This window comes from Lonchura striata, chromosome 4 (genome assembly GCF_050655825.1).
Source record: "Lonchura striata isolate lonStrDom1 chromosome 4, ASM5065582v1, whole genome shotgun sequence".
Lineage (NCBI taxonomy): Eukaryota > Metazoa > Chordata > Aves > Passeriformes > Estrildidae > Lonchura > Lonchura striata.
The window spans coordinates 62,503,486-62,527,238 of record NC_140706.1 but is presented as its reverse complement, the minus strand read 5'-3'; the positions used below and the strand labels follow the sequence as shown (position 1 = coordinate 62,527,238).

General features: G+C 37.2%; 1 protein-coding gene across 10 annotated transcripts in view; it reads left to right on the top strand.

Moving 5' to 3' along the window:
• The window catches only part of WDFY3 (WD repeat and FYVE domain containing 3), a 152,295-nt gene that overhangs the window by 65,682 nt on the left and 62,860 nt on the right, over window positions 1–23,753 (top strand). For 7 of the 10 annotated variants that reach the window (XM_077783021.2, XM_021541461.4, XM_021541465.3 and 4 more), the window contains 9 exons: window positions 226–387; window positions 1,469–1,661; window positions 3,982–4,168; window positions 6,791–6,957; window positions 9,482–9,949; window positions 11,292–11,390; window positions 14,091–14,284; window positions 16,459–16,916; window positions 18,848–18,931. In XM_077783021.2, coding sequence (XP_077639147.2) covers window positions 226–387; window positions 1,469–1,661; window positions 3,982–4,168; window positions 6,791–6,957; window positions 9,482–9,949; window positions 11,292–11,390; window positions 14,091–14,284; window positions 16,459–16,916; window positions 18,848–18,931 — 2,012 coding nt within the window. Of the gene's footprint in view, window positions 1–225; window positions 388–1,468; window positions 1,662–3,981; window positions 4,169–6,790; window positions 6,958–9,481; window positions 9,950–11,291; window positions 11,391–14,090; window positions 14,285–16,458; window positions 16,917–18,847; window positions 18,932–23,753 lie in introns of those variants that run through there. The other 3 variants (XM_077783020.2, XM_021541464.4, XM_085579286.1) reach the window with 2 other exon arrangements.

The following is a 23,753-nucleotide window of genomic DNA, read 5'->3' as shown; positions in this document are numbered from 1 at the left end:
TGGCTATGAGATGCTGTTGTCATGTAAATAAATCATCCTATTTTTAAAATTACTGTTTGGATAGGCACTCAAGAATCGATGGTGAATCTGTACTGCTGTGTCAACACCTCACCAAAGTGTGAGAAGGAAAAAAAACCAGCATTTCACTCAACTGCATTATTATTGATGTTTGGAATATATAATATGCTGAACTGGAATTTTTCACTGTGTTTTTTTCTTCCTCAGAAAACTGTGGACTGCATGACTACAATGTCAGTGCCTTCCACACTTGTTAAATGTCTGTATCTGTTTTTTGACCTTCCACACGTGCCTGAGGTAGTTGGAGGAGCACAGAATGAACTACCTCTCGCAGAGCGCCGAGCGCTACTACAGAAAGTCTTTGTACAGGTAAGAAAGTAAAAAAGGTCAGGGAATTTGCAAGAGGAATGTAAATACTTAATGTGAACAAAGTCTAGAAACTTTTCACTTGAGCCACATTTTACTCTTCCTTGATTCTTAAAAAACTGATAGTTAAGAGAGAGGTGGATTTTCCTGCAAGCACAGTTGAGGTTAAATTCCCACTCCTTCTCTAGTTTTTGTCTTTGACAAATACCTCCTGCACAGAAATCTGTGCATCTCTTCTGCACAGATGTTTAAAAGGAGCAACGTGTGGACTACTATTCTTTTTTCATCCAACTGGTCCTAGTACTTGTTATCTTTGGCTGTTACTGATTGAAATAGATGTAGTAAAAAACATTAGTATTGATAATAAAGTGGTGCTCTCAAATGAACTGACTGGAATGAGTGAGGTTTCAGACCTCCCCATTCAGTTGCAGACAACCTCTCTCCAGTTTTCTGGGAGGGAGCCTGAGTTTTTCCTGCACAAGATGCAAGAAATCAGACATCTCAAAACATGCAGAAAAGGGAGCATGACATAGTAGCTTCACTTGGCTTCATTTTTCTTGGTTTTGGTAATTAGGAAATTCACATCCCGGTGCCAGTTACTCAGGTAGGTCTGCAGTTTTGCTGTAGCTTTTCCTGACAAACTTAATTTGACCAAGATGTTATGGTTGCTGCTCTGCCAACAACCCATAAATAGCCTTCTTCCTGCATTAGGAAGGAATACAGTTTGCCTCACAGAGCTTCTCCCCCAGTTCAAAATTTAAACCTGCAAATTAGGTAACTGGCAGATTCTCCAAGAAAGGAATATTCTGGTGTCCATGCAAATATGCTGTGTCAGCCTAAGAGATTTAAATTCTGCTTCCAGTCTTCTGGTGAGCATTTTAAACTGAACTGGGACTTGAAATAACCATACGTCAAATAACCTTGTCTTATGTTCAAAGTACAGAAACACACAAAGGGAAAGCGGCACATTACCTTTTTTGATGTGTTTCCTTAGTGGAAGAATGTTTCAACTTTTACTAAGTCTGGGCAAAATTAGCAGTGATAAAGGTATTAATGCTAGTTGTTTAATGACTTCCTATTTCAGATCCTAGTAAAATTGTGCAGTTTTGTGTCCCCGGCAGAAGAACTGGCTCAGAAGGATGATCTCCAGCTTCTATTCAGTGCAATAACCTCATGGTGCCCTCCCTATAACCTGCCTTGGAGGAAGAGTGCAGGAGAAGTACTAATGACCATATCTCGTCATGGCCTTAGTGTCAATGTAGTGAAATACATCCATGGTATGTGTCTTTCTTTAGTATTGGGATTTTTTCCTGCTCTTCTTTCATAGTTTTCTTATTTGGGAAATAGCCATTAAAATAATAGGGAAGCTTCTAGGCTTTTAGTTTGGACATGTGCTTATTTACATACAGGTAACATTTCTAGGCTGTTGTGTAGTGAGAGAAGTGATCTTAGCTGAGTCTGTCTCATTCACATTTCAGTTTAACCTGGAATTATTGTTTTCTCTCATGTTTTGGTGTAGAGTTCATGATAATGAAAAGGAAAGGCTTTCAGTAACTGCCTGAATTGAAAAATAATTGCTGTGAAGATGCATTATTTCTTAGGAGGCAGCTGTCTTCCTCCCCTTGTGGTCCAGCCCAGCTTTCCCAACCCAAGAATGTTGTTTTTAGGCCTGGCCCATGGAGGCTCTTTTCTTGGCTGAGAACCATACCTGTACTGGATGGATTTGGAGCCCTTATGCTTTTCCTGGTCTTTCACTGACTGGATTGCTGACCCTTCAGTCACCCTGCATTTCTTTTGCCAGGCACTCATCTTCCCCACCTTGGCTTACAGATTATAGAATGAAGATTTTGTGCATGCTGAAGGCCAAGTTAAAGTTATCTCATGGGCTTAATTCTGCCTGTAAGTCACTAAATGAATGAAGCATCCAGAATCATTCCAGTTTGTCTCCTGTCCATTTGTTAAGACAAGAAGATCCTGGCTGTTGCTGGCATGGAAACTGTAGTGTACAGGGACATTTGTGTAGCTGGTTACAGATTTTGGTAGCTAATTGAAAGTAGTACTTTATTCATCATCTATCTTTGCAAGGAGCTGGTAAAGAGGGAGGTGCCAAGCTGGTTCCACAACAACTTGCAGATGAAAACCAGTGTTGGAGAAGATATTAGCTGCCTGGAAGCAGCTTTGCATACAAATTATTATTTTTGCATTAATTGAAAACCACATGGGTGTTTAGGTATGCAGGACTTGAGGTAAGAAATCTGATAAAATATGTTTCTAATATTATATTTAAGGCTTTTAGACTGTAGGGCCACATAAGAAGCATTTGTAGTTTTTAAAGTGGACTAACTGTTGGAGTGAACAAACATCCTTAAAACATCCATTTTAGCAGTGTACACCTACTGGAAAAGAAGAAACCCACAATTTTGGGCTGCTCACAACCTGAGAAGCAAGTAGCTGCAAAGCTCCGTATTTATCGTTTATTGAATACATCAGCCTGCTCCCACATATTTCACAGAAAATTCAGTCTTTTTCTTTTTTTTTGTGCAAGCAGTGTGTTTCCAATTCCAGTCAAAAAGATATGAATGTTCAGTATCACTCAAAGCACAGCATAGTCACCAGCTGAGTGTTTTTAGATAGGGCTTACAAGGTGATAGGTTTCTGGTGGGCTTTTGATGAGTGTAGAAGGTGTATGTACACATGTGAAGCTGTTATTAAAGTGCAACAAAGGAAATAACTGGAGTTTTGACTGTCATTTGGCATGTTACAGCTGCTACCATTATTGCTTCCCTATGGGCTTGATCCATAGTGGAGGGAAGCTGGCATGTGAAAAAATACTCTAGGCTCTTTAAGAAGTGAAATGGTGTCTTAAAAAGAAAACCAGTCAGCATTGCCGCTTTCTTCTTTTGTTAAAAAAGTGAACCTGACTTAAGAGATAACATCTGTCACAAGGCTTAACTTACGTTCAGAAAAAAATTAAGATATTTCATCATATGCAAAGAAGCATCCTTTCACGCTCTCATGCTCTGATTTAACCTTTGGGAAATTTTTTTATCAGTCTAGCTAGAAAGATTTGTGCTTGTGTTGTGCATACTGCAAAGTTAAAATAGCAAATAATTAAAGGGAGCATCTTTAAAACAGCTGGCAACTTAAAATCTCACTACAGATTTGAGAAAACTTTGTTACTGACCTAATGAACTGATGGAATATGAGATAACACTTCAAATCACTGCTTTGTATAACTTTGTGTTTTAAAACAAAAAAATACAGTTTAGAATTACTTACAGTTGCCATATTTGTCTTTTTATTCTGTTGAGTTCTCTGGTCAGACATTTTAGGTAAAAATTAGTATTTATCTACGCAGTTTCCTCCTTACAAGAGTAAATGTTGTAAAAGGGAGGAAGAGGTTGCCAAAAAAAGGTTAGGGTTCTGATCCAAAGCCACTTGAAAATCCTTCTCATCCTCGAGTGGTATTAAGTGTTCTGTGACAAGAGATACTTGAATAAGTTATTACCTTATTGTTGTGTTTTGTGTGTTGCTTATGCTTCTTGCTGTCCTTAATGTCAGTAAAATTCTAAATTTCTCCACTGCAATTCTTTTCAGAAAAGGAATGTTTGTCCACATGTGTCCAGAACATGCAGCAGTCTGATGACCTTTCTCCCCTAGAAATAGTTGAGATGTTTGCTGGACTTTCTTGTTTTCTCAAAGACTCCAGTGATGTATCCCAAACATTGTTGGATGATTTTAGGATATGGCAAGGATACAACTTCCTCTGTGACCTCCTCCTCAGGTAGGCAAAAATGCTTGAAGAAATGCAGACATATCACTGGGCATTTTTCAAAAAAGATTTCTTATAAAGAGTGGATGAATAGGTTTAAACAAGTAAGTGATTATCGATCATTATGGAGTTAAGATATTAGGACCAAAACATTGAATTCTGTGTTTCTCTCCATTGACGAAACTTTGAATTTTTTGTTCTTTAGTACTGTTTATTACTAAATGTTTCTTGCTTTGGAAATACAGCAGTTGCTTAAAAAAACTGGTACTAAATATTTAGAGAGAATCCAGAACATAAAATTTTGGCTGCAACTAGTGATTTTTGAGTTTGGTTGGAGTTTGTTTTGTCTAAGGAAATGGTTTAGTGGTGGGCTTGGCTGTGTTGGGCTAACAGCTGGACTCAATGATCTTGAAGGTCTTTTCCAACCTAAATAATTCGATAATTATTGTGTCATCACGCTACCATAATGAAAAATCCCATATGTAAATGTGGGGAATGCCACGAGGGAATAGGTTTTTTTTTCCTAATTAAAAATTCTTCTAAGCTGCTAATGCATTAAAAAATATGGTAATGAAAATGCCTGCCCAAAAAACCTTCAGTATGTGATCTATCCATGATCTCTCTTCTCATTTCCATGAAAGAAATTTCTTTAATTTACTGACTGAGAAAGAAGAGTGTCTCTTGCTTTATTTGAGTAAAATCTGTGAGCAGACAATATTGCTTTGATTGAATATGAAGTTCTGAAGAAGAATGCGTAGCTGTTGCTATTGTAAAATATATCTATTTTACAAATACAGGGTACATACTTGGTAACTAGAAGTATACACCTTACAAAGTATATTTGGGTCAAAGATGCTTAAGACATTATTACTGAGAAATGCTAATGTTGTTATCTCCCTATTTTTGGTGTTAGTATGCTGAGTCTTGGCACCCAAATATTTGAACTAAATTTTCCACTACATTGTATACTTCTGTTTATTGTTTGTTTATTTTAAATGGATACCAGACATAGACATGACATTTGACATTTTTAGTCACACTTAAAATTACTCATGTTACCTTTGGTACCACAAAAGCTAAAGCACCTGTTAAGGAATTGTTATTTTTCTTGTTCTATAATTGGAGTTTTGGAGTATGTTATATTCACTAATGCATTAATTCAAAATAGTATTATTCAAATGCAGTTGTGTTCCAGAAACTGTCAGCCAGAGTTTAGGGGAAATATGAGGGGAATGTGCTGTCATGTTACATGTTGAGGTACAAAAGTGATTTACTGTAGATCAAGTGCTTTAAACAAATTCTCTCCTGAGCTTGTTCATCCTTAAATCAAAGAATGGGGGATTCCTGCCAAATGTATAGGAAGACTAAGGATTTGCATGTCTCATTGAAAAAGGAGGACACCTGGCATCATCAGGTGACATCAGTAAATGTTAATAGCCTAGGAATGTGTTATCCTAATTTCTTCCTGAAGGGGTTTTCTAGAAGAAAATAGTTCTTTTCAAAAAACAATGATTTTGAATGAGCCTGTGCATTGGTCAATGATGGACCACCGAGTTTTGGCTCAAACCTACCCACAGAGACTTGCTTAGCTCTGGGGCACTTTTATGATGATAACTGTCATGTAAGGGTATGAAATCTGGACACTGGGTCTCAAGCTGCAAAGAGGAAAGTCTTTGGAGCTGGAAAACCAGAAGGATGTGTGAAGAAGGTGGCTCAGTAAGAAATTGCAGAAAATCTATGAGGGCAAGAGGAGCACTTTGGTAATTTCATCTGGATGATGTGAAAGGGCAGGGCGTGTGGAGAATTAGTACAATAATAGGTGAGCTCTGTGCTTCTGTAGTGACTGTTTGCAGGAGGTTTTTGTTTGAGCGAGGTTCCTTCCTCAGCTGCATCTGACTGAGAAGATGAAGGATGCAGATTGAGCTGCTTGTAAAGGGCTCCAACAATCATTTGTCAGCAAGAAGCCAAACAGAGCTTGCACTGCCTGAATCTATAGAAGAACATGGTCCCAAGTTTACTACTGAGCTCTACAGAGCTAATAAATAATTAAGCATGGTTTTATTTGTGGTGAAGTAGCAGGAAAATGAGGATGGTGTTATGATTCAGAGTCAGTTTTTAGGTTTGGTCTGATGGTGTGTTCCTGTCAGTAAGCAATGGTTGGGATGGAATGTTAACATTTCTGTTCTCTCGTGCTTCATCCCATGCTTGTGAGTGCTAGGCCTTTACCAAGATACCATTTCATTAGCACAAAATAATCACTCTCAAAGTGGCAGATGTAGTCCACCAAGTTAATTACAGATCTGTTTAATTACAGACTATCCATGTACTTTTCTATACAGTATCTTCATGTCTGTGAGAGGATTTTTAATGTAATTTTCATGTCTCTTGGTTTTTAGCAGACTGTTGAGTTCAAGGAGAGATTTATGAGGTAAATTCCTATGGCAAATAACTGTTTGCTCTTTTAAGTCCAGTGTTTGACTAACCTAATGGTATGACATATGGACATGGAAAATACTGTAGGAATCAGGCAGCAAAATTAGTCTCTAAACTGATAGAATAAAACAGATCTTACCAAAATGTTTTGAGTTCAGATAAACTAGTGCTGCTAACTTGATCCTATTGTATTTTCTTTAGATTAGAACAGGCAAAAGAAGCTGAATCTAAGGATGCTTTGAAAGATTTAGTTAATTTGATAACTTCCTTAACAACATACGGTGTCAATGAATTAAAGCCAGCTGGTGTTACCACTGGAGTACCTTTCCTGCTACCTGGATTTGCAGTCCCACAACCTGCAGGCAAAGGTGAGTCTGCTTTCTTTCTCTCTCTGTTAGCTTTTTTGTTGTTTAAGTGCAAATGACAAGATACAGAGCAGCTATGTATTGCACAAACCCTTTGCAACTAAGTCTAGGTTCTTTATCTAAGCTTGTGTATAAAATTATATTTGAGACCATTATTTGGTCTCAGATATTTTATTATGGGATTGGTACCCAAAGAAAAAAGCTTAGGACTTTTGTCTTTGAGGACAGGTCCAGCCTCTTCACTGCAAAGATTTCTACATGGAGATTTGAAGAGATTATCTTAATGGAAAGATGCACTGATTTGATTTATAGTTTTTTAAGCTGCTCTCTTACTAAATTGATATGAATGGCTGATGTGTTGGCTTGATTTTTTTTTTCTTTTTTTTTGTAAAATCCTTTCCCTACTTCACATTGCTTTCTGTTAGCTTTTGTCAGCTTAGGCAAATGTAACTTGTGAGCTGAAATCTGTTATTTCATCACCAGTGTGATAAGAATGATAAAATCTGTGGTGTGCTTGAAACCACAGTCAATTACAATTTGGAGAGAAGGTTGAGGAATGTCTTGGGGGAGAAAGGGTTATATAAAAATAAACTTATGTTCCATATCCTGTCCATAAAATTAAAATTCAGGTTAGTCTTGTATGTAGCTAAGGAGTTTGGAATTTAATGGTGACTGTGGAGCTACTTCGTTGAACTTTTATGAGATATACCACTGCACAAGAAAAGTTTGTTCTAGGATTGCACTGATAGATGTATAAACTAATGAATATACATCCTAGGTTCCTTGGGCAGTGGCTTCCTTTCTCTGCTGTGGAGAGAGTTCATTGTTCTAAGGAATTGTTTTTCTTTTGCACTAAATAGAGAAAGAAGGTGAACACTCAAGAGTTTAGTTTCTCCATGTTTTGATAATAATATTAATTTTTTTAAGGTGAATCAGCTTTTCTGATACAATATTATGAGAGAACCATGGTCAGTTGCAATCTGCAAAAGAGTTCTTTAACTTTGTGGTATTTGTCAGGACATCTCTGTTCCTTTTACCTGCTTTTCATAAAGTTGGCAAATTGTCTTTTTATGAAGACTGTGTTTTCTCAATTTACTGATTTTCTCAATTATTTCCATTTAAATAATTTTAGTTCTTGAACTGTGAAAAGCTGGTTAGAATTTGATTTATTCAGGGGTCTTCCTGATAAATCAAAAATAATTTATTAATCTACTTGATTGCCTGGAACAACTGTTGATACTAAGTTGGAATATTAGTAGTTGTGTCTGGCACTGTTATGTTCCTGTCACATTTAATAAGCCCTAAATCCCCTCATTTGAACATTTTTCATAGTAAAGATAGCATGTAAAGAAGTCCTTTTAGGAACAACTGTGTTATAACTAATATTCTTCCAAATGTGAAATTGTTCCAATGTTCATTTATAAGGGAGTTTTCTCTTGCCTCCTGGAAAAATACTGAAATGGAAGGTGGAGAGACTAGGCATGAAGATAATTGAATTTAGTTCAATTAGACAATTTAGTTTACAAAAATGAAGACAGTAGCATGCCATAGCAATGTGCTAATAATACATTAGAAGTTTTTGTTTATGAAAGGAGTTTTCAAATTAGGTTAACAGTTTGCATATACCTTTATTTGTGAAAAAAAAAAAAAGATTTTATTGTTAAAACTTCCTAAATGCTTTGTTTAGAATGTCTTTAAAGTTCTCACTCTTGATTGTATGTTTTGATAGTTATTTTTATTTTTTACCGTTAGTTGTTTTCTGTATTGTGGGATCTATCCACTGTGTCTTGTACTATTCCTACAGAAGTTTAAAAAGTCAAATTTGAGACATCTTTTGAATAGAATAATATCTACGCATAGAAAATTTTGGGGCACACTCATAAATGGTGCATTTGTTAGCTGAGTGAATGAGATTTCAATCAACTTGAAGGTACTTAAAAGAAGAAATGTGACTGGGCTTTAAAGCTGTGAGGTGTTTGTGTGCTAATATTGCAGCTACTTTATATTTTACAACTCTTTCCCTGTGTTTCAATTCCTTAATTGTTAATAGTGCTGGACCCTGCCAAAGGTTTTTAATACCCAGCTGCAAGGGCTGTGTTCTACATTATGAAATACAGAACATATTGCTGTTGCTATAATGAATTCTCCTATGGCCTGGCTACGTGATGGGAAGGCTTTGTTTTGTCTCTAGGACTGTATCCTGTTTTAACACTAAATAAATGTACTTACCTATTTTAAATAAATTATCTTTGATAGGCATCTTTAGCTGCTTACATAAACTCTTATTATCAAAGATGCCATCTTAAAGAATAGTAGGTTGTGGAATTCGCAGTGTAAGTGGTTGTGCAGAGGCTTTTTTGAAGTTAATTTTAATGACTTTTTTATTAAAAGTGACATCATACATTATTATTTTATTCCTACTTATTAAAATGCATAGGTCATTATTAATAAGTGTAGTCATTGTTTATGATGATTAAGAACTTTCTCTTTCCTTTTTCCTCCCATCCCACTTTGTTTCCTGATTTAGGTCATAGTGTGAGGAATATTCAAGCATTTTCTGTACTCCAGAATGCATTTTTGAGAGCAAAAACCAACTATCTAGCACAAATCATCCTTGATGCCATCACGAATATTTATATGGCGGACAATGCCAACTACTTCATTTTGGAATCGCAGCACACATTGTCTCAGTTTGCAGAGAAAATTCCTAAACTTCCAGAAGTGCAGACCAAATACTTTGAGATGCTGGAGTTGGTTGTCTTCAGCTTGAATTACATACCCTGTAAAGAACTGATCAGTGTGAGCATCCTTTTAAAATCCAGCACTTCTTTTCAGTGTAGCATCATTGCCATGAAGACACTCTTGAAGTTCACCCGTCATGATTACATCTTCAAGGATGTCTTCAGGGAAGTGGGGCTTCTGGAGGTGATGGTAAATCTTCTTCATAAATATGCAGCCCTTTTGAAAGATCCTGCTCAAGCACTGAATGATCAAGGTAGTGTGTGCATTTCCATTTTTCTAATACTTGTCTTTTTTTGGCTGGAAATAGTAGAGTCTACCATTTATGAGAAATGGGAGAGTCTAAATATGTACCTCAAGGGCTGAATTCTGCTGAGGACTACTGTGCCATCTTAAAATCTCATTGAAATTGCTTCTCTCAATTTCTTGAGATAAACTTTAATGAATGATACTGTATGAATGCAAAGTAGTACAAATTCATATTTTCCTTTCTAAGTGTTTTTTTGATGTACTGGTTCAATATTAGTTACTTAATGTGAAAAAAGTATAGGGGCAATACATAACATCACTGTTCTTCTTAACAAAAGGTACTTATATAACGTCGTGTTTAGCCCCAACTTTGAAAAAATACTATAGATTGCATATCTGAGCTCTTAATAGGAGACTTTTTTATAAGCTGGGTCTATATTTTTCTAAGTGTTAAAAAAAAAAAAAATTAGGATCAGTTATCTCCAGACTGGAGCATCGCAGATAAGCTGCACAGGTGCTGGGCCTCCAGAGCAGTCTCTGCCACGTGACATAGGAGCCTACATGCACACACAGACAATCTTTTTTACATTCTTCGTTCAAACTGCAATCGAGCTTGTGTGCATCAGTGACACTTAAGTTTTAACCATAACTGCTGTGTGTTTCACCTGTGTTTAATTGTATGAAGCTTCATTAGTGAGTGGTAGCTATAGGTTAGTTAGAAAGCTTTATTCCCCTCAACTCCATTGGAAAACACATCAGTTCTTATGTTCCTGTAAATAAATATATGAAACTGTCATCTAATCAGGGTGCACATGTCCTTCTGTTGGGGCTTACTTTTTATTAGAGTAATTTAAAATAACCAAAACCCCACTATTTTTCCTGGAGTGTTTCTCTACGTGTACTATACCAATTGCCATGTTGATCTGCTGCACCTGTTGAGCAATCAGCACATTTGCTGTAATTATGTGAGTGTAGTTTTGTGGGTTTTGTGTAGAATTTCTCTTTTCAAGTACTGAAAACTGAACAAGAACAGATGTAGTTAATCTTCAACTGCTGTAGTTTTGTGGCTTGAAGAAACAGTAGCTGCAATGTCAGGCACTCACGGTGGAGCTCACAGTGCTCTAAATCCTCAGTTTAAATTCTTGTCTTTATAAAATTAACTTTTCATATGATTCATAGTTAAGCTTTCCCAGGAATGCATGTGTAGACTAAACCTCAGCTTGCTTTGGAAAATGGTGGGGCTGCATGCTCTCTGGGGAAGCAAAGAAAATAAAAGTGTTGGTGGAAATTATTAAGCATCTTTGAAAAGAGTGATATTTTCTATGACTTTGGCTTCAAATTTTTTTTAGTGGATTCAAGAAACAGTTCATTTGAGGACCAAAAGCAGCTGGCTTTATTGGTTATGGAGACCCTAACAGTACTACTACAAGGATCAAACACAAATGCAGGTGAGTGAAGAGGCTGTTGTCAAGATATGTATAAAGAAAATCATGTCTTGACTTTGTATCTTCAGGCCAGTACGCAAATACACTGAAATGCACTTTCGCTCTGGCCAGATTTTCCCAGCAAAGAGAATAGACAGCATAGCCTAGAGTGCATAAAATAAGGAGAATAAGACAGTGTTTTACTTAAATTTCTTTAGTATTGTTTACTTGAAGGCAAAGTAAGACCACACCCCATCACTCTTCAACAGTACCATAATAATTCATGTTAGTGCTTGTTAGACTGTTTGGATATTCAAAAATTTAAGCACATAATTAGAAATGTAGTTCAGTGTTCATTGTGTCATGTCTACTTAATGTAATGACTTTAATTAAAGATGTTTTTTCATATTTATTAAAGAGTTATTCCCAGTCAGTATGTACAAACAGGGCTCTGTTACAATTGTCCTTTTTTAAATCAGGTAGTTTTGTATTATGCTTCATTAATCAAGACTTAGTGGTTTTGAGATCGTGATAGCATCCACCTGCATTGTGACAAACCCTTGGCTGCTGTTAGATGGCATTCCTGACTTCACCTAGGAAGCATCAATCAGCCATCAGGACCTTCTTGCTGCTTCTCAGGACTGATTTAATCTCTGAATAGCCACTGGAGAAACAACAGCAGGAGTGTAAAAGACATTGGCACTTTGGGATGATGCCACACATGATGTTTCTGAAGAATCTTGGAGAATTCAAGGGCCTCATTTCATCAATAGCTCTCCCAGTTCAGGAGTAGGACAGAACATACAGGTGGAGCTGAGAAACTATTTGTCAAAAAGTTTGGCTGCTGTCTGTACTGGGATGTGGGCGCAGTGGCACTGTATCCAGAGGCCAGCAGACGTTACAGGTCATCGCACAAGCATAAGTAGGCACAACCTTGCAGTGATTCATACCACACATAGTGCTTGGTTTTTGATCTTAAACCAGTCTCTGATAAACTTTCCAGAGTATTGCAGAACTGCTAACTACATTTCAACAGGAAATTTGGATGTCCAGACTCACACAGGTTCACTGGATAGTTGAGAACCTAGATTGAGAGTGGGAGAAATATAAAATGTTACTTCAGTCTCTATGAAAACCTGATCACAAAGGAGATGGGCTATACCTGTGAAGGGGTGCAACAAGCTCACCTATCTCAAGGTCTGAGGCCTCTCCTTTTATACTGACTCCATCTCTCATCCAAAGGACATCAGAGAAAGCAGGAGGCAGGAAATGGATAGTGGGATTCGTGTCTGTATATATATATCTATATATATATATATGTTAGAGGGAATCAACTTGTTTATCCTGAACTTGGTCACTTAAACTGCTCTTTGAGTTTATATTCACATGGAAAATGATCCCTTTTGATGCAGTAATGCAACATTGATCCATTACCCCAGTCAGTTTTCATCTTCAGTAATTAACATAGGGCAATATTCTAGGTGCTGACACTGTATTAAACACACATTATATATGCCATATATTGTGGCAGCCGGGACCTGTGTCCCGCCGGGAATGTCATGGAGAGTAACGGTCTGCCGGTGCTGGATAGCTAAAACAAGGCTTCCACTGAGGTGGGATGATGCTCAGGCTGCTGTGTTTCCCAGAGGGTTTTATTGAGGGGAAGACAAGTCAGAGGTGCAGGGAGACACCCTCTCGGGAAGGGAGCGGGCTCTGAGCGCGCGGTCCCGAGGGCGGGGTAAGGTAAATATCAGAAACGGGATCGGAGGGTCGGGGTACAAACCAGCCAGTAATGGACCGATCGATACAGGGGAGGAGTAGGGATGACCAACAGAGAGAGGACTGATGGGGACAGAGGGAAGGGTGGCTAACAAGAGGGAACCAATGAAAGCATAAAGAACAAGGAACATTCCAGAACAAAGGGATAGCTCAAACGATGATGGGCATGAACAGGGATAGATGATTGGCATCAGGGGAAGTGGGAAAATTGTACAGAAGTGGTCTCCCAGGGCATCTCAGGTGGACTAACCCTGGGACCCCCTCCCACAATATATATTCTACTTTGGGGTTTGTAATGCTTTCAGAATTGATTTTCTTATCATTTTTGCTTATTGCAGTAGCCAGTATACTTGAAAAACATTGTTTGACTTAAGCTTAATCTCTACAGAGATAGGTCTTGCCACAAAAAATCTTCTGTAGAATCTTAAAAATTATGTGGATAGACTGAACCACTTCTCAACCAGTGCTTGTGTCCAGAAACATCCCAGTTATATTTTCAGTTCATATTGCATTTAGGTCATTGCTAAATTTGAGATAAACACTTCCCTAAACCAGAACAGTATGTGGTCTTCACAAAACACGGAGGGTTTGGTACATTTTTTATTTCATCTTGAGACCCTTTGACCTCTAACATGTAAAGAGTAACTGCTGTTGGAGTAACAGAATTATTGAGGAAATTCTTAGAGCTGACCTCAATCCATGTACACAATGCCTTTAGTGAAAAATTTTGTCAGAAGACACTGAAGTTCTATTTTTATTTGTGTTAGGGGAGGAAAAATAATAGAAAATCATTGCACATCCATAGAGATAAAACTCTGCCCTTCATTCTGTAGAAATGTAAAATGAAAATTAACACCTTTGATGTTGTTTTGTTGTCATTATTTGCCATTGGTGATATTTTGCTTACTCTTAATGCGCTTACCCTGCCACCCTCTTTCCGAGCAGGCATTTTCAGGGAGTTTGGTGGTGCCAGGTGCGTGCACAATATTGTGAAGTATCCGCAGTGCCGCCAGCACGCCCTGATGATCATCCAGCAGCTGGTATTGTCACCCAGTGGAGAGGATGACATGGGCACCCTGCTGGGGCTGATGCACTCAGCCCCACCTACAGAGCTACAACTCAAAACTGACATCCTAAGGGTAGGTGAAATGTTCTTCAGTACTCTTGCTCCTAAGGTGTGGTTCCAAAAGGGAAAACACTGAGAAGGACATTGGATTGAGCTGGATTGGATGGGTGGTGTTTAGGTAGTATGTAGATTGTCTCTGGAGTTGAAATACATATATTTTGATCCATGGTTTTTTGGGTTTTTTTTTACCATTTGTCCATGGTAGGCTTCAGAACTGGAGATGTAATCTAGTGAATATGTTTTTAGCGTCACCACGTTTTTGGATAGAAAATGAGGTTCTGCAGTTATGATAATTTTCCCTGGTGGGGTCTTATTCAGTTAAAAATAATGGGAATATGTATAGAAAAATAGTAGGCAAATAGCATGCATTTATTTTCAGCTCTGGCTTGCATTTTCATGTGGCATCTTATTTTACCAATTTGTATCTATGAATGCTGAAATAATTAATATAAATGCAAATTGTAATGATCACAATAGAAGATAAAGCTGAAGAACTTTCTTGCTTAAGCAAAATAGTGGAATAGTAAGAAAGTAAGGCTGGGAGTGGAGGAAGAAGCAAGAAAACTCTTGTCTGTTTCCTGCTGTATTAGGTGTTTCATTTGCTAATCTGGACCCACAATTTCTCCTAAGAGTCGCTAATATTATTTTTTAAATTGACAAAATACTGATTTATTTTAGGGTAGAAAAGTTCAGGCAAATAGTAGAAAGTAAATGAGTCTTAATGAAGAGAACTCGGACATCTAGGTTAATTTCTGTTCAAAGGAGCCCGTATTACTTCTCTGGCAGATGAACAGCTTCGTATTATTCATATTTCCTTCATATGAAAGGAAAGCTGGGTAATAAAACTGTTTATTTACTGTGTAATGTCTATGAAGTTCTTCACCAATTTTTGTTATTCAAATATGTGTTATTCACCATACTTATGGGGAAAGAAAAGATATTGGAGTTTCCCAGAGGGTTTAACAGAAAATCAGTATTTCTGTCTTTCCTTTGACCTATTGTACTTGTCCTCCATTGGTGCTGTTCTCAGAAGTTTTGGTTATGGAACTGACAGCCCAGAACAGTGTGGTGATGTGTCTCTTACTGTTTGTTCAAGTTTGTCAGGAAAGGAGATAGTGCCTTCAGAGGAATGACAGTCTTGCTATTTCACTACCCGTCTTCTGAGTGCTTAAAAAAGCAGCTTGATTCTGAAGAAGTAAACTTTCGGTCATGGAAAATTCCCCCTGGCCTATTTTCTGTATCATTAACATTTTTCTGTTGTTTATGATGCTTTCTGTAGGGAGACTTTTTCTTCTACATTCTATATTCACACGTGGGTCAAACTTCCCATGGCAGGTATCCTTTTTATTTGTTTGTAACAATGTGGAGGGGCTTCTCCAACCCCTGATTTCACAGATAATGAGTATTATTCTCTAGTACTTAAGTTCATGCATTTTCTGCTGTTTATACCATGGCTTTGCATTTATTTGTTCAGCAAGTAAGGTTTTATCCACTTTCGTTTCTCTCTATGGCTTACTTGTGAGAAGAAACTCTTAAAATATAGTCATAGTTTCAATTTAGAGATTTATAGAGGAAAGTGAAAAATAAGTGGGCATATTTGGCTAATTTTTACTGCCTGAATTTGCTAACTGAGTTGTTATATTTGAATGTCATTATGGCTTCTTATGGCTTCATAGCTGCCAGGTGATTCCGCATTGTTGATTTCTAGGAGACTGTTAGGATGCTCCAAGGTTTACATTTTTCATTGCTGCAAGAAGTTATTTGCCTGCTCTTGTTTGAGATTGTTTGTGATGTGTGATGGCAGAGAAGATATCTTTCTAACAGATATTCTCCATCTTGTCACTAAGAGAATTACTTTACAATTCTGGGTTACATTCTGGGCTTGGTCAGGTCTTTTCTGTTGGAAGGTAATTTCTTATTTCTAAATAAGAGGCAATGTTCTACTTTCCCCCCTACTCTTTTTTTTTTTATTATTTTGTAAACTTTTGAGTATGAGAATTTTTGTAGTACAAAGTTGATCTTTAGAGACTTCAGGCATTACCAGGTTCTGACAAATGACACAAGGATTTTGCTAGTACAACAGTGTTTTGTGAACAAAAATGTTTCTACCTTTTTCCAGGCTGTTTGTAATGCTGCTGCTTGTTGTTGCTGTCGTTTCCCTGTTTTGATTGTTTGTTTTGTCCACAGGCCCTACTCTTGGTACTTAGAGAGAGTCACCGCACAAGAACTGTTTTCAGGAAAGTTGGTGGATTTGTATATGTCACATCTTTACTTGTTGCCATGGAAAGATCTTTGTGCTCACCACCTAAGAATGGCTGGGAAAAAGTAAACCAGAACCAAGTGTTTGAACTGCTTCACACTGTGTTCTGCACATTGACTGCAGCAATGCGCTATGAGCCAGCCAACTCTCACTTCTTCAAGACAGAGATCCAGTATGAAAAACTGGCAGATGCTGTTCGATTACTTGGCTGCTTCTCAGACTTGAGGAAAATAAGTCCCTTGAATGTCTTCCCTTCAAATACACAACTGTTTCAAAGACTTTTGGACGATGACCTAATATCCCTGGATTCTGTGTCACCCACTCTAAGGCACTGCAGCAAACTTTTTATTTACCTCTACAAGGTAGCAACAGATTCTTTTGACAGGTATGACCTTTGCTTTTTTTTTTTTTTTCATCTTCTCTACCTGCCCTATGCCAGTGTTCCCTGAAATAATTCTCTTCAGATACCTTCATTGCAAGTTTTTGTATTTCCATTTTAATCTACTTCTTTCTTCCTTCACTCCACTGAGAGGAGGATAAGGTGTCAACATCTGACCAAATAATGACTTAGCTTGCTGGTGTTCTCCAGGGTGTCCGGCGTTCTCTCTGATGCTGGATGTTTTTATTGTGGCAGCAGTTAATATAGAGATATCAGTTCATGGTTATATTTGATGTGTTGAAGCAACCTGTTGGTTGCTAGGCTGACAGGTTGCATTATCATCATTAGAAATACTGTATTTCTGTGCTTTTATTAAGTGAAATGAAAATTTGGGTGTTGGATGTCATACTTTAACTTCATATTTCATTTGATATGGAGCTTTAAAGTAAATTATTAAATAATACCATGATTTATGTAGAAACATAGGATCATTTAGGCTGGAAAATACTCTTAAGGATCAGATCTAACTGTAAATTTGACACTACTAAATCAACCACTAAACCATGTCCTTCAGTGTCACATCTCCACATCTTTTAAAGACCCCTAGGGATGATAATTCAGCTCCATCTGAGGGCAGCCTGTTCCAATGCTTGATAACCCTTTTGGTGAAAATTTTTTTCCAAATATCAAATCTAAACTTCCCGTGGTTCAACTTGAGGCCATTTCCTCTTGTCTTTTGACTATTACTTGGGAGAAGAGATGGACACTACTGCTATGACCATCTCTCAAGTAGTGTTAGAGACTAAGATAAGACCTTCCCTGTGCCTCTTTTTCTCCTTGCTAGCACATAAAATGGACATCTTATTTTACATGGATTTGCTTATTCTTTAAAGTTCTAGGTAGTCTGTAAATTATTGGTATTTTAAAATTAACTGGGAGACTCTCCTACAGTGAAACAACTTGAATTTAAATCATAATGAGACTGAAAATGAACAGAAATGTGTTTTAAAGGTTCAAAATGACAACAAAACTTTGTGAAGTATGTATTGAAGATTGGCTGGTCTTAAAGTAGTTTTTGCCACAGTTTAAAGTACAAAACATGAAACACAGACCTAAACTTTGTATCTAGGACCTTTAAGCTATTTATACCCTAGCCTTTGCTTTGAATGTATGTGACCCTGTTTTAATAACATGGGCTGTCTTGCCCCCAAAGCAGGAGATCTTAATGCTTTTCTCTTCTTTAAATAAAATTTTAACAACTAACAAACCAACAAAAAAAACCACTCTAACTCACACACACACTCACACTCTGACACACTCACCAAAAAGCCAACTTCAGAAATCAGTTTATTTGATCTTATTTTGAAGCATTATTAAAGCAGGAGGACAATTTGTATTTAGTGTGTTACTTGTACTGTAGAAGTTGACACTGGCTAACAATAGAGAATGAGGAAACAATGGGGTAAGTAAATCACATGGTGATGTTGCGTAAGATACCCCACTAAATTCCCTTTTTTTTAGCTGTTATTTTCAGTGAATTTTTTTTCTTCTTTAAATTTTCTGTTCATCATTCATTATTGAATTTACATTGACTTTATTTCTTACTCCTGTTGGTTATATCTAATTTACTGAAGCTTTACTTTTCTCCTCTGAATGTCTGCTGTCGAACACTGAAAGATGTTCTGCTTTGTTGTTATCAGTAACTCTCAGCAGAGCAATGAACAAGCAGTGCAGATTCACACCACAAGACCTGTGCACACTTTGCATGTCTGTGTTCACCTGAGGCTGTTGTTCAGTTTGTCCTTTGGCATCTGTGTTCTTTCTAAAGGATGGATCCAAGTAACAATTTTATTGGTGCTTTTGTAAAACTAACAAGCTTATGGCCTCTGGTTTCTTCTCTAACCTCTCTGTCCTACCCCTGTCTGTTTTGTCTGTAGTCATGCAGAACAGATCCCTCCTTGCCTGACAAATGAGACTTCTCTCCCCTCTCCTTGGGGTACGCCAGCTTTGTCCAGGAAAAGGTACCGACCTTCAAAGAGAAGCTGATCTCGTTTCTGGTTTTTCTCTCTCACTGTCATGTTTCTTAGTTTTGGGGGGAGGGATGTTTCTCTTAAATTGCTATTCTGAGGAGTGCATTTCTGCTTGTGTGTTTACTGGATAAAAAAATGTAAAGGCATGTTTCATAGTGAATACTAGGCAGTGATGAGATTAGAGATGTCTCCAGATTCCCATAGCACTTAAAGTTAGGCTTGTGTTTCAAAACCAAATAAAACCTAGTATAAGAAATTATCTAAGGGAGGTATATATGACACTCTCAGGAGCAGTTCGAAGGCATTCAGACTATGCTAGTAAATCAATGAATACAGCAGAATTTCTTTTTTCCTGACTTATTTTTCAATAAAGCTTACTTTTGGTGGAAAGTGAATGGCTTGTAAAGGTGCCATTTATTAATAATTCCAGAGCAGAGAATAAAAAGTAAGGAATGAACCTGTCAGTATTTGACTACCAAATTATTTAGAGACATGCTGAATTAAAACGTTTGTAAAGAAAGCGCAAATGGCCCAATTCAGAAATCCAACCACCCACTTTCATTCCCAAGCTACACTCTTTACCAGACCATGAAGATGCATAAGAAGACTTTAATATTTTTTAAAAATAAATGTTACTGTTTGAGGAGTGTTACTTACAGGTTTGTGCAAATGCAAAAAAAAAAATGGAGTCCCCAGGGAAGGAAGCAGCCCTTCACTATTGACAGATGCAAGTTAGACAGAGATTTGCTTTTGAAAACTAAACAGGCATTTGAAATACACAGGGTTATCTGAGATGCAGGTGCCATGTGTAGAAAATATTATCATTATTGAGTGGTATACTGTTTAAGATGGGCCAACAAGCTTCATGGCTGGAATGTAAAATATTTTGCAAAGGAAAACAACCAAATATGCTTTTGGAAACTGATTTGAAAGGAATGTTTATACTAAAGCAGATTAATAAAGAGAACCTTTTTTCTTTACTGAGTGAAGTTACCCAAGTCATACCTGGATATTCTTCAGGGAGTGGCTTGGACAAAGGCACCTTCCCAGTAACCCAGAACCTCTTAGATTGTGATTTCCTTTCTTTTCTAACACTGAGGCATTTAAGAACAAATGTTATCATTTACAGAGAAAAACCTTAGCTGCCAAAGTCTTTTCCTGGTCATTTACTCTGAAGAAACATGTAAGAAAATACTGTTTCCTGTGGAAGCTCTTTATAACTTCAGCCCTGCATTAACCTCTAGTGTTGCAGATTGTACATCCCTTTCCTACATTTTGCTGTTCTCCCAGGTGTAGATGGCAGGGCTGCTCAGGTTCACTGAACTACTCAAACACACAGATATGCAAAGGCTTGCAGCAGAACACAAGCTTCTGCCAAACAGAAGCTGATTCCAGGGTGTGATGAAAAAGACTGCCAGATGGGTGGCTGATGCAGCCTGGAAATTAAAAGATAAATATAGCTATATATTAATAGATATGTTTGGCTTCCCTTGTTTTTTTTTGTGGTACTGAAAATGCAAGCAGTTGCTTGAAAACCTGAGGTAAAGATTGGGTAGTTTAAAAAGTCATTATCCCTGTGGGTTGCTTTTAGCAATTCAGGTAAGCTCCAGTACAGTAATGTAGGTACTTGCTGGGGTTAAGTGCTTTTGAAATGGATTTTCACAAACAAAAAAAGCCTTTGGGTTGTAACAAATTGTGTAAGACTCAAAGTAAAAATGGACAGAAATAATGATCATGCTTGCCTGGATGACTTTCAGTTCCTTTCTCAAAAGCATGTTTTAAGTAAAAAAAATTAGAACTAGGCTTTCCAGAAAGTCTGTTTGAACAGCTGTCTGCTTTTTCACAGCATCATGTTTGTAATTCCTAGTGAATTCATTGCCAGTGGCTGTGATCTTTCTGCTTTCAAAAATAAGCAGCATGGGGTTTGTAGTCCAACAATATTTTTTTCTCCTCCTAAATGTCAGATACAGTCAGATTTTGTCGAAGTTTACTCTTCCCAGAGAAGTGTTTGCTCTTCTCTTATTGTTTTCTGTCTCCTTTGCTTTGCATGCCTGGGATCTCCCTTGTTGTTGTGGTCTGGTTTTCTGCCTTTTGACTTGTAAGACAGATGCCTGAGGGAGTGCCCTCTGTTGTTTGCCTAAAAAAGCAAGCAGACACTGTGCACACAAATAATTCATATAAACAAAAATAGCACAACTCTGGTTTCTCACACAGTCTAGAATAGTTTTGGATGCACTGATATGCTAATATTCTCTCTCAGACATGTCTCAAAGTTGTGTTTCCCTGTGGAGTGCTCTGCTTATGGAAGCAGAGTAGGTGGGACTTCTGCAGCACGTATTGGGATGGCAGTACATGGCTGTCCTCCCTATTACCTGGAATGCATTCTTCTTCCACACCTGTGTAATTTGAATCAGGAACTACAGCTTTTTCAATTCTGTGATTGTTGTAAATTTTATCAGAAATATGTGCTTTTTTTTTTTTTTTTTTTAGGATATTTTGGTCTTGATAGGGTAAAGTAGAGAATAGAATGTAGCTTTGACTTTTTTAGCCATTATTTTTAAAAAGTTTGCGTAGTGATCACTCTTAGGGAACGATATGCAGAAGGTTTATCTACAGTAAATCTAACTTATTTCTTTCCAGATTAAAACGCTGTTGTAATTTTCATCAATAATGATAGCTAATTATATAAGTGAAGTTATATTAATTATTTTTGAATAATACTTTAGTAAATTAAACAGATTAGATATACAGATGCATGTCATTTTGGGTACACTGCCTTTTTCCATTATCTGCTTCTTCTTCTTTCTTCTTCCTTAAAGGAGACATATAAGAATGTGGAAGTATGGCTAAATTAATTTATTGCAAGTTCTACCCTGACTCATAGAACTATAACATTTAATATTTTGGAAGGATTTTGTAAGATCTATTTTCTTTTTTCTGTGTAGAGAAATCTTTACAAACTTTTTTTTCCCCTGTTGAAGTGTTACAAGTTCTCCTTACATGAAGAAAACTAAAAATATAAGATATTTTAAAATTACCTGAAAAGTCTTCAATAATAGATGCTTTAAAAATAGAATTTTTCCTTAGACTGCTAACAGGAAGCCTAGTCTGGACTGTATTGCTTTTTGAGTTGTGTGGAATGTTGCAGTCCAGGTAGTTTGAGACCAGGATTATATTTGTGTTTGTGACTTCCTGTGAGCAATGTTTTTGTTATGATCTCTGTGTACTACCATGTTTTAACCTCATGATTTACCTAACAAGGTGAATGTGATAGTGCAGATCAGTGTGCTTAAAGGTAAAATTTGTACTTAGAAGTGGACAGAATGTCTTAAGGAAGGGAATTTCACTAGACTTAAGAAAAATCTTAAATATAAATGGATATTTATTTTTTAACTGCATTCTGTAAAACTTGCATTGAGATGCTCAAGGTGACATTGGAAAGAGGCTGCAGTTTTCTCCTTCAGATGAAGAGCAGTGCTTTTAGGATGCTTGAGAAACAATTGCCTGTGTTCCAATTTCTGCAGTAAGTCAGGGCAGAGGCTTGAGATCACATCTTTGTGTAGTATTACCATTTGTTACACCGTTCCTAATTCCATTTCTTTAAAAAAAATAAACAGTGAAGCCTTTCTTACCTGCTAGATGTTTCCATAAGTAGTGGGGCTGACAAGAGAAGTTTAGAAAATTAATGGCTTATGGGTTTGTAAGAAACACTAGAAAAATTCATTTAGGGAGATCTTTTTCTTAGCAGTTGGTTTCAGTAGAATTGCCTTCTTATTTTCTGTTTCCTGTAAGCATTATCTAAATGAGTAAAGCATCGATAATCTAATTTTTATTTAAAACTCTCTTTTGAACAGTACTCTTGGGTTGTTCAGGTGCCAAGTTTTTGCTGATCTGCCATAAAGCTTTTCAGTAGGAACCTTTTTATTGGAACATTATTTATTGAACCAGTTTTCCAGCCAGCACAAAAAGATTGTACTGTGCTTCCTGTTGTCCTTTTTTAGGCTGAATAATCTGACGTCTCAGCCTTCCCCCATAGATGTTTTTCTTGCTGGGGGATTGGGCTTGGTGGCTGTGTTTAGGGCAGAATTGTGTTTGCAGCCTTCCTCATCTCCCATCTATATCCTGTTTTTCCCAGGAGAAAGAGATTGTCTTGTTGGAAGTGTCTAAAGAGTGAGGAACATCCAGTCTCAAAGTCTTAACTTGTGTTAGGGTCAGTGTTTGAGTAAATTTCTGTCACTGAGAACAGAAGAGAGGAAATACTTCTTTCAGCTGATTTGATAACAAGAAAACCTTCTTGTTTTGCTATATTCAGTTGTAAAACGAAGGACATTGTGATCATAAAAAAATTCCTACACATAATTTGTTCTATTTCTTCTTACAAATAACTGTATGATAAATACTTTGGGTGATTTGGGTTGGGTTTTTTCTGTGTTTGTGGGTTTTTTTCTTGCAGGGGTTTCTTGTGTGTTTTGGTTTTCTTTTTTTGTGGTGAGCATGAGTCTTTGGATCTTGCTTTTGCTTCTAAAGCACCATCTTGAAAGCATATGTTTAGTAAGCTGCTCATGCTGTTTGTGTGTTGAAACCCTTGCTGAAAGAAGAGTTGCATCAAGCTGATTCTGTCAAGAGTTTCAATGAAGGACATGTCTGCATTTTTCAGGACCAGTGGTTGCTTCTAAGTCAGTGTGTCAAATCCTTTTCCCTGGATCAGACTAAAGTATCTTCATGTAAAACCAAATGGCTGTAGCGGTCACAGAAGGACTAAGAACATACAGATTGCTGTCATGAGTAAACACAGAGACCACCCTTCTATTCC